The sequence below is a fragment of the Triticum dicoccoides genome, chromosome 5A (assembly GCF_002162155.2).
Source record: "Triticum dicoccoides isolate Atlit2015 ecotype Zavitan chromosome 5A, WEW_v2.0, whole genome shotgun sequence".
NCBI classification, from domain to species: Eukaryota; Viridiplantae; Streptophyta; class Magnoliopsida; order Poales; family Poaceae; genus Triticum; species Triticum dicoccoides.
This window is the reverse complement of record NC_041388.1, coordinates 93749626-93760435: the sequence shown is the minus strand read 5'-3', so window position 1 is coordinate 93760435 and position 10810 is coordinate 93749626. Positions and strand designations below refer to the sequence as shown.

Below are 10810 nucleotides of genomic sequence, written 5' to 3'. Positions count from 1 at the left end.
TGATGGGCTCAAGGGGGCCGGTCTCGGGCCCGAGCGGGCCGGCGGGGGGGAAAGATGGCGGCGACACGTGGCGGGCGCTGAGTGGCGGTGGTTGCCGGCGGACGTTGTCCGGCGCGGGCCGGACACGTCCGGTGCGGCGGATCTGGGGATTTTTTAGGGTTTCGGGGAGGGGATCTGAGATTTGGAACGGGGGGGTCTTTAAATAGAGGTGGAGGGAGCTAGGAGAGTCCAAGTGAGGTGCGGTTTTCGGCCACGCGATCGTGATCGAACGCTCTAGATGATGGAGAAGGTTTTGGTGGGTTTTGGGCCAAATTGGAGGGGTGTTGGGCTGCAACACACACGAGGCCTTTTCGGTCCCTCGGTTAACCGTTGGAGTATCAAACGAAGTCCAAATGGTACGAAACTTGACAGGCGGTCTACCGGTAGTAAATCAAGGCCGCTTGGCAAGTCTCGGTCCAATCCGGAAATGTTTAATCCCCACACACGAAAGAAAGGTAGAATTGACCACCGGAGGAGAACGAAGCGCCGGAATGCAAAACGGACAACGGGGAAAATGCTCGAATGCATGAGATGAACACGTATACAAATGCAATGCACATGATGACATGATATAAGATGCATGACAACGATAACAACACACGGAGACAAAACCCCGAACCCGAGAAAATAAAATAACTTAACGCCGGAAACGGCAAGAGTTGGAATACACATTGGAAAGTCATATCCAGGGTGTTACAGGCGGTGGTGGACAGCGGCAAGGTGGGCAGCAGCGGGGTGGGTGATGGTGCAGACATGATCGGACCCAAGCTACCTGATACCAAGGATGACGAGGACGAGGGCGCGGCGGCCGATGGCTGGGCGCCATCCTTGCATGGTGGAGAAGAGGCGGCGGCGGCGCAAGAGGCGGCTAGGGTTAGATCTTCCGGCTCCCTAAAGAAAGACGAGCAAATGATGATTGCTTCTTACTTGATTATTAGATTGATACATCTCCTCTCCTTATATAAAGAGGTTTACTTTTTTTTAACAATATAAAAAGATTTATTTGGCTCCTAAACAAACGATAAGATAATTAGGCTAAGTCGATAAGATAACTTGGGCCACAACGCATTGGGCTAAGCCCCTAAGTGTAGGCCAAAACCGATGTCAAATTCACTTTTTGAACATTTGGCACCGGTGCCCTACATAGCCCAGCCGATGCCAAATAAAAATTTCAGGGCATCGATTCCTCTACTTGCTCCGACGCCATATTTCGTTGAGGCAATAAACTAGGCAGCCACTGTACTTTTGCATGCGAGGCACCACCGGCGAGACACTGCTTTGAGCTGATATATTACTAGTTTATACGTAGGTGGGCCAGAGGTGGATGGGTGCCAAATCCTTCACGTTGTGGTGCCGGTGCTAAACTTTTTACATGTGGCATCGAAGTGTATGTGGCAAACTTTTTAAATTTCTGACACCGAACACATAGTGGAGGGCCTAATATGAGTTATAACAGACGATGACCAAAGTCGGGCCGTGCACTGCATGCATGTGTACCGAGCGTCTGACAGAGGGTTCGAGCATGAGCACCACTGGCACCTGACGATCCCATATCTCTCACTCATTAAATCCGTCTACAGTGTCGTGTAACAGCATGCACTGTTGCTGACCCGCGAGCAGCAGTAAATCCTCAACCTCCCACGGCCCACCACACCCAACCAAAAAATTAATCAATTTCTGCCCGATATACGATTCCACTACAGTAGAGCGTGCGTACTCTACTGTCTAATCCGAAAACAACGGAAGATCGGTCGATGCTCCGAGCCAAACACGATTTTTTTCTTTTCCGGACTCCGAACCGATCGTCCGTGCGCGGCGCGGCGCAGGAGGAGAAAGGCGATGACGCCGCGCAGCACTGTAGCCTCCAACCTTTCCTTTTCCTGCCCACCACCACCACCTGCCTTTGAAGTCGAGCCCCCTCCCTCCTGCGATCCACACGTGGGGGTATATACTAGTACGTGTATATACGATACCACCACCACCACCGCCACCTCGGCGACTTCGCTCCTGCCGGCCCGGCCATCTCCATCCACCGTCCGCTCCGGCCGGCCACCTCGCCGCCGCCGCCCGTCCCCTCCTTGTGATGCTTCGGTACCCGCCTCTCTCTCTCTCCCTCCCCGTCTCGCCCTGCTCGCTCTTCTCGCGAGGATTGTTTTTCTTGTTTCTCTTTCCGGGAGCTCGGAGGGGATCCCAGGTGTTCTTGGCGGCGGGGGAGGAGGCGGCCTTCCTTGTTCTGGATCGACTGCCAAATCTTCTGCTTATCTGGTGTTTCTTTTGCCGGCGGGGTTGGTTTGTCGGTAGAGCGCACACAACCACGAGCGCTTCTTCTGCTTATCCACCAATGCCGCAGCTGTGTTGTCGATTTCTGCTTGGATTCAGCCTGGGTTACTTTCACGCAAACCATCTCTTGTTTCCTCTGCCGCTCATAAATAGGCCGCTCCCTTTTGATCGAGCTGCTGCCTGGCCCTTCCTTCAGAAAAGAAAAAAGAAAAAGAAATGCCCCTGCATTTGACCAATTTGTCTGCTCTGTTTCTCCGATTCATCCGGGCTTTTTCGTCTGTGCTGTCATTTGATTTATGGGATTATTAGTCTGCGCAGACGTGAATCCGACTCCTTCAGGTTCTTGCTGGCGACTACTATTTGGTTTCCTCTCCTTTCATTTCCTTTCGGAAAGAAGAAAACAAGTAGCAAGATCCAGCTCCGTTGCTAGTTTCAATCCGACTAATTTAATCCCCACTCCACTCTGGGTTTCTGTGTTCCTCGCCTCTTAAAAAGCTTAAAAAAATCCTTCTTTGGTGGCCGTGGAGTCAACTTGTCGAGCTGAGAAGTTCAACCAGCAATAAAGCTCGGCGGAATCTTCAGACTTGTTTATTCTTTTACCTGGAGCTCCTAGTTGTTTCCAGTACAACCATCTTCTTATTTAGTATAGCATTTTCCCTTGATTCAAATCAATTCTATAGCTGTGAGTGATGATGCGCACACCAACTGTTGATTTGCGGTTTTATTATGAGCATACATGTCTTTCCACTTTTGAACGGTCAATAAATGGATTTGTGCGCAGGCTGTCGCAAGGAGGCGGAGTGCTGCGCTGCGCTGGTGATTACTAGTAGGCATCACATCTCCGGCCTCATTTGCCCTGTTCATCACCAGGTATTTTCAGTTCCATCCATGTAGCCGTTCAAGAAATTTGCTAGCGTTATCTTGATTGATCTCTCCGCCTTCTATTGTCACGGTAAGACGTTCATGGTTTCATTGTCTGCTTTGGTTCCTGCATCTTGTTCTTAGGTCAATGCATGTCCCCTCACTGCAAGTTCCATTATATTAAGTTCTAAATTAAGCACCCTCGAGATCTTTAGTAGGAGGAGGGACCTGTTTTTTTATCGTTTATTTTATCATCAAAGATTTAGAGAGCCATAAAATGGATGTGTCTTGCCATCTTCTTTCTTTTTATCAAACAAATTTGTAGTTAGTTGTTTTTCATACAGCTGCATGAATTAGGCAACCAACTTTCAGATGTACTACAAGCAATCTAGGGTAGGCACACAAGTAATCTCCACACTGTGAAGAACAAGCCAGCTGATCTCTGTTGAGCCTTTTTCTTCTGCAGCTTCTTGGAAGTCTACATTTTGGTCAGACCCTTTGAAGAAGAAATCCTCTCACAACTACTACCATGGGTGCCTGTGTGTCTTCAAGCAGAAGGCGGAGACCGCAGAGATTGCGCTGCACATATCGCCGCGGAAAGGTTTTGAGAAACACGCCTACCATACGCGCCAGTGATGTGGGGACCTGTGCTGCTTCTGGAGAAGTTGTCCATGTGGAGACTTCCGCGGCCACTCGCAGGAAATCCGATGGCTCTAATGTAACATTCCACCTCACACAGCTGCAGTGGCATCATAGCGAGCTAGACTCTGAAAATGGAAGCGGTAATCGGAGTTTTCATGTTACTTTCATACATTTTAGGATCCAAAGTCTTTACATTTCACATTTAGGATCGAAAGTCCTTATATTTTGCCCTATTGGTGCAGTTGTATGTCAGGAAGAAGCATGGTTCGATTCTGTCAGTATTTTGGGGTCTGATTCCGATGAGGACTTCAGCAGTGTCAACGGAGGTATTGTATTTTCTCTGGACAGGTTTGATTAGCAGTAGGCATATGAATTTGTTCTTATATATTTATGCACAATCTTTTCTTGCAGACTTTCCTGCCATGTCGAGCGCAGGAAGGACACACTTAGTGCAGTGTGAAGATGCTTCATGTATTGCTGATTGCATCCAGAAGTTCGAGAAGTTTTTCGACAGTTCATGTGTTGCTCAAGCTGTTGAACAGTACCTAACAAGAGATGCAAACTGTATGGATAAATCAAGCCAATCCGGTGTTCAGGAAGCAGAGAGGCTTAAAATTGCAAGTTCGGAAACATCTGATATCTCTGGTGCAAAGGTGGAGGAAGCAAAGACAAAAAATGATGGCGTAAAAATGCTGACAAAACTTCGAAGAGGTGACGAGGCATGCAATAATTTGAAGTCTTTCAAAGATGGAGAAAAATCTCATGAAAGTATCTTCAAAAGTTTGACACCAGTGTGCACGCCTCGTCATGCTAATAAGGTTCAGCCTTTGGGAGTGGCGAGCCCACGGGGCCAAAAGAAGAAGTCAGGAGTTGTCAGGCTCTCTTTCACGAGGACATCTTTTGATGGGGAGCAAATTACTGAAATATGTGAGTTTTCCTCTGATGTGTCTTACCATATTTTTTCTACATTAGATAATTTTCAGAAATATGATTGATGTTGAATCTCTATCCCCAGGCTCTAGGAGGTACTTGATTCGTCCAAGAGCCGGGCTATTGATTCCTCAAGCCAGCGAGAAAATATCAGAAGGTTGTTGGTCCATTCTTGAGCCTTCGACCTTCAAGCTACGCGGAGAAAGCTTTTTCAGGTAAGAGTTGGTGCACCCTTTGCTTGTCTTGTTTTGTAATTTTCTAGTACATGAACTTCGTTTTAATTTGTATAACTTTTATGTAGAGACAAAAAGAAGGCAGCTGCCCCAGGAAGTTCTCCATATACTCCAATCGGCGTGGACATGTTCATGTCACCAAGGAAAATACATCACATTGCCCAGCATATTGAGCTACCATCTATAAGGCCAAGTGAGAAAGTTCCTTCGTTACTTATCGTAAATATTCAGGTATGATAGTCAGAACTCGCTGGTTTCCCCTAAACATTTAGGATGCTAGTTATTGCAATGATTACTAATGCGTATGTATTGTGCACCCAGATGCCTACATATCCGACTGCTATCTTCCTTGGGGACAGCGATGGGGAAGGGATTAACCTGGTGTTGTATTTCAAACTGAACGACAACTTTGAGAAAGATATTTCTCCTTACTTCTATGAGAGTATCAAGGTAAATTTTCTCTCTCCCGTCTTTGTTCGCAGACAACTGATGCATGTTGATGACCTGAACTGATATGCCCTTGATCTCTGTTTTCTGTCTCATTTACAGAGACTTGTAAGCGATGAGGTAGAAAAGGTCAAAGGGTTTCCATTAGACTCAACTGTTCCTTACAGGGAAAGATTGAAAATATTGACTGGGTTGGTTAACCCAGATGATATGAATCTGAGTTCTGCGGAGAGGAAACTTGTGCAGGCTTATAATGAAAAGCCAGTTCTGTCACGGCCTCAACACAACTTCTATGTGGTGCGTGACATTTTCTTGATGCATGCCATCTTTTTAGTTTTTTTTTGCTAGCATCTCCACTCCTATATAACATATGGGTTTGAGACATACAGGGATCAAATTACTTGGAGATAGACCTAGATGTGCACCGGTTTAGCTTCATATCAAGGAAAGGGCTCGAAGCTTTCCGAGAACGGCTGAAGCATGGTGTAATCGATCTGGGTCTAACCATACAGGTAGCATGATGACTCATTCTTCTTGATAAGTTGCTAGGAGGGATAACTTGTCGATGAACTGAAAATGTTGAGCGTGTCATGCAGGCCCAGAAGCAGGAAGAACTCCCTGAGAATGTCCTGTGCAGTGTAAGGCTAAACCGGCTTGATTTCGTTGATCATGGACAAATACCAACACTCCTTCCTTGCGATGACGACTGACACGTGACCTGGGTGTGCTAAGTTAAACCTGAAGTCTCAGTCAGGACCTCAAAACCATTTCCAGGTGCTCACAAGTTCTGACCCTTGAGGATTGATGACCTTCCCTTTGCTATGTGTGCTTGGAAGGGTTGCGTTGCTCTGCAAGATGAACGGTCCTGCCGCAGCCCGCAATGTTGTTATGTAAAAACATGCGTATATAGTCACGTTCATTAACAATCTGGATATGTGGGTCAACTTCGAATCTGTGAACCCCGCGAATCAGGAGTTGATGATGCTATCTGGACGGCCTTATTGGTTTATTTATTCAATTTATCTCTTCTCTATCTTCTAATATCATATTGTATGTACATTATTTGTTATAAGGCTATGCCAACCTCCATCCAATTAAACATCACATTCTGAAACTTGTTCTGGACGTAGCTATCATCAATATATATGTCTGAGTTTTTGCAATCCAAATCTTGAAGAAGAAAATAATAGATTTGATGCTAAAATGCTAGTATAACTGACACCAGTTATCTCAAACTAGAATCCAACGGGAGTTGTTTAGAGGGAAAAAAAGTAGTGTAGCTGTCTTTCCACCAAAACTGACGATGCCATGAATCCGGGGTATCCAGGGCACCAGAAGTCGGCCCACCAGACCTAGTAAAGCCCTCGCCTGCCCATGCCTTCTACCCAGCCCATGGCCTCCACCAAAGGAAGAATTCGGCTTGCCATCCAAGACACGCCGAACGGGAGATCCAGGACTCTTCAACCGCCTTAGCCGACTAAGAAACTTGTAATCCTAGGTCTCGTCCTCTATAAGGCGAGGTCGGGCTAGTCATTAGGTATCTTACATCTCATAGTTTCACTCCCTCGATACACATATGAACATCTGCGTACATTGTGCTTGTGCACCCTATGAACAATTAGAAAGTAGGGTTTTACCTTCACCATGAGGGCCTAAACCTGGGTAAACTTTGCCTTTGAGTTCCCCAACTCGATCATCCGAATGCTGCGGTACCCTGTCGAGGGATCTGTCAGATTCCAATCTGACAATGGCACTCCAGCCACCAGGCATGGGGTGCACTTGTTGGAAACAAGATACATATGTGATCTAGCATTATTGGTGGCGTCTATGCTTAGGGCCTGATCTTTATATTTAGGCGCCATGAGCTTCGTCGCTGACTCAACGGGGTGAGTCGGCCTTGTCCCTCCCCTTGTTGAAGGCCAGGTTCTCATCTTTGGGAATTTGGAGTTCGTCACTGGCCAGCGTGATGAGACCCGTGTACATGATTCGGCACCTCCCACTTTGTCGAAGGCCTAGGAGCCGATGAAAATCTTCAACTTCCCCCACCTTTCACTTTGTCTGAGTGGTGGAGTCGCTTCACCAGATCTTGGATGAGGAAGAGTCTGACGAGGACAGTGACTTGAGCAACTGCCCGGAGGCAATCCTAACAACCGACTTGGCAACGGTCCGGACTGTGGTCTACATGGTGGATACCAACAACACCGTTGCATGGAACACCGACGACATAGAGGAGGACGACGACTTTGACGTCACCACAACGACGACCAACTTGGACGTCTTGTGCACGCCAGTGACGGGCACAAAGATGAAATTGATAGTTTTTCGAGTTTTGAAACATTTTTGAATCTTGGGAACATTTTTAAAATTTGGAGCATTTTTATAATCTGAGAACTTTTTAAAAACTACAGTTTGAAATTTGAAACATTTTCAAATGCATTAACATTTTTGAAATTCGAAATCTTTGTAAAATTCATTAGTATTTTCTGAAATTCAAATAAATGATTTTTTAAATCTTGAATATTTTTTGGAGTTTAAAAATGCAAAAGATAAAGATAAAAAATAAAAAACAAACAAACATGGGGCGCTCCGGCCCGCACATGGGCCAGCCCAAATTGCGCGCGGGGACCGATAGTCTGTCGCATAGTGGCCCATCTCATCTGTGGCGTCGAAGGAGCTGGCAGGCCGAAATCTCCCAGGCCAAAACCCACCATTGAAGAATATAATAAAGGGCCAGGGACTTTGTCTCCCTTTGAAACGCACGCACGCAGTGGGCACTCAGATCACCCCTGTTTCTTCGTTCTGCCGCTGCCGACAGAAGCTTCGATCAGGCATGCCCATGCCCGACCTGGCTACTTGCTAGTATCGATTCCAGTTGATCCAAGAATTGACGAAGAAGGTTAGGATGAGCGGGCGAAGAGGCAAGGAAGAAAGGTTAGTCTACTCCAAAGTCCAGTCATGTAGATTAAATCTGTGCCTTCTAAATTATGGATGTAGAATTGTAATAAGAGAATACGAACAACCAAAACTAATTAGGAAAATTTCATAGATGTGTTGTGCCCAGACAAGCCGCCCGCAAACCACGGTAAAACACTACGTCGCGGCATGAGCGCTGCTAGGATAGCTCTTGCGAAACCTCGCTTCTCGCTCGCCACAGCCATCGTCCCTGCAGATCTCGCCACTCCAGCCTCGCGGCATGCCTCCACGCCGGCGAGGGCCGCGGGCACCGACCGCGGACACACCCCCTCCATCCCCTCGGATGCCCCCTTCCGTCTACGAAGCCTTCCCAGAGATGGTGAGGCCGATCTTACCAGTTCCACAGGGGGTGCTCATGGCGACCAGGGCGCCGGGATGGGTGAAGCGGGCGACCAGGATCCGCGACGCCAGCGTGGCGTGGATCCGGTGCGTGCGAGAGTGGAAGGCGGCAGATCAAGCGGTGGCGGCAGAGACCGCCCCAAACGTGAGATCCGCAGCAGTGAGGCATGCGGAGATCTGCCAGAGGAGGGCGGACATGGAGCAGAGGATTCTAGCAGTGAGGATCTACGACGAGGCCACGACGGAGGAAAGCGCAAGGATGCCCGCGTTCCCACACTCTCCACCGGCCGCGTTCGTGCTGTGGGCGAGGGCGGAGGTGAAATCAAAAGATCCTCGGTGGGCGCTGCGGTGGGAATGCATTCTGGGAGTGATGCCGTCGAGCACTCCACTTCAGTTCTCACCCCCGCCTCCGGCCTCCAGCTGAATCTGGATTGCGGGGCCGCCATTGCTGAAGCTTCTGACGGTCAGTTCAAAATTCAAACAGGGCAGGAGGCGGCAGGAGCAAGGAGGATTCGGATGTGTCGCTGGGCTGTGGGTCCCCCTGGCAGGGAGAGTGAGGTAGATGCCACCACTTTGGCCAGCTGTGGGAGGACTCGATTTCACTTTCCCCATCTCCCCCAACCACTCCCCGCATCGACGAGGATAAGAAGGCGAGAGGGGGAAACCCTAAACAGAGGAGTGTGTTAGCCTGGATCCAGAGAGACAAATTTAGAGGGAACTGCTTTGCAGCGAGGATTGCTTTGTGGCTAGTGTGAAGTACATCGATTTTTAGAGTCCGGTCGATTTCAGTTGCTCTAAATCGCCCTGGAAAGGGAGATTCATGCTGAATTTTGAAGAGATCTGGAAGAGGAAGAGCATGGCAGAGAACAACAGAGGAAGGGGAAGGGGGAGAGGTACTGATCTCCCTCCACAAAGCCAAGGCGGGGTGTCGCCGGACGACAGGCACCCTCAATTCCCCTACTCTCCCCCGTTCGCCTATGGCTTCCCAGGGGCACCACCGCCATGGATGTTTGCGGGTGCATACCCTTTCCCTCCTCCCATGTTTCCTGGGAATGAGTGGGAGAGTAACTAGGGATTTAGTGGAGATCAGCAACAGAGGACCAGACAGGGTAGCGCACAAGGAAATCAAGGGGAAAAAATCAGGTGCAGAGTGGTGGGCAGCAGAAGGAGAAGCAGAAAAAGGCACAGGAGAAGAGTGTGGCAGGGGTTTCGGCTACGGATGAAGAGATGATTCAGCCCAAAGACTAAACAGAATACGCACAGGTTACCTGCTACAACTGTGGAGATCTAGGCCACCACAAAGCAATGTGTGAGAAACCCAAAAAATGCTTTATCTGCAAATCCACAACTCACCAAGTTGATGCTTGTCCTGTCAAGAAGAGGCCACACCAAATGGCCCAGTACATAGGGAGTGCTGCATCTGGGCTGGGCTTTTACCATTTGGAAATGCTTGAGCTGGGGGTGAACTCTATAGGGATTTGAAGAATTGTGGGGTGGTTTACATTGAGTTTGGTCATGTGAGCAAAGAGAAACTAACAAGGGAGTTTTATATGATCTACAAGACTAACTGGCCATGGCAAATAAGAGAGATAGACGAGGATTCTTTCCTGGTCAAGTTCCCTCCGCACATCTCAGTTGAGCAAGTGGCTGGGTATCCTTGCTTTGGGCTCCCCTCCATGGATGTTACTGTGAATGTGGAAGTCTGGAAAGAGGAACTAGCCTATTTAGATGAGCTGGTGGAGGTGTGGGTGCAGGTCAGGGGCCTACTGCCGAAATGGTGTGAATGGTCAGTTCTTGATCAATGTACCTCAACTTTTGGTCTATGGATGGAGCTGGACTGGCAAGGCATGTTGCAAAGCTTGTTTGAACATGTTAGGGTGAATATACAGTGCAAAGATCCTGCAAAAATTCCCTCCGAGAGGCTTTTTGAGCTGGGGGGGGGGTCCTTCAAGGTGCAACTGACTGTGGAAGTTCCCATAGTCAGGAAAGTGGTGGAGAAAGAAAAACCCAATAACAGTGAGGATTGTGATGGAGATGGAACACAACAGGGAGAGAGGATGGACACT

The 10810-nt window shown here is 48.3% G+C and overlaps 1 protein-coding gene across 2 annotated transcripts; it reads left to right on the top strand.

Moving 5' to 3' along the window:
• Positions 1–1936: 1936 nt before the first annotated feature.
• Positions 1937–6465, top strand: LOC119299635. 2 transcript variants are annotated; one of them, XM_037576810.1, is made up of 11 exons: positions 1937–2130; positions 3101–3189; positions 3647–3962; positions 4065–4148; positions 4234–4749; positions 4838–4967; positions 5054–5216; positions 5307–5435; positions 5535–5729; positions 5822–5944; positions 6029–6465. In XM_037576810.1, the coding sequence occupies exons 3-11, from the start codon at positions 3710–3712 to the stop codon at positions 6140–6142; spliced, it is 1707 nt and encodes a 568-aa protein (XP_037432707.1). In that variant the 5' UTR covers positions 1937–2130; positions 3101–3189; positions 3647–3709; the 3' UTR covers positions 6143–6465. The 2 variants fall into 2 exon arrangements, with proteins under 2 accessions (XP_037432707.1, XP_037432708.1); XM_037576811.1 differs by lacking the exon at positions 1937–2130 and adding an exon at positions 2302–2658.
• Positions 6466–10810: the final 4345 nt, after the last annotated feature.

Excerpts from the sequence above, each read along its gene's own strand:
- LOC119299635 (XM_037576810.1), top strand. The coding sequence starts at position 3,710 with ATGGGTGCCTGTGTGTCTTCAAGCAGAAGGCGGAGACCGCAGAGATTG. Across the intron at positions 4,750-4,837 it reads GGAGCAAATTACTGAAATAT|GCTCTAGGAGGTACTTGATT; the intron begins GTGAGTTTTCCT and ends CTCTATCCCCAG. Across the intron at positions 5,217-5,306 it reads TACTTATCGTAAATATTCAG|ATGCCTACATATCCGACTGC; the intron begins GTATGATAGTCA and ends TTGTGCACCCAG.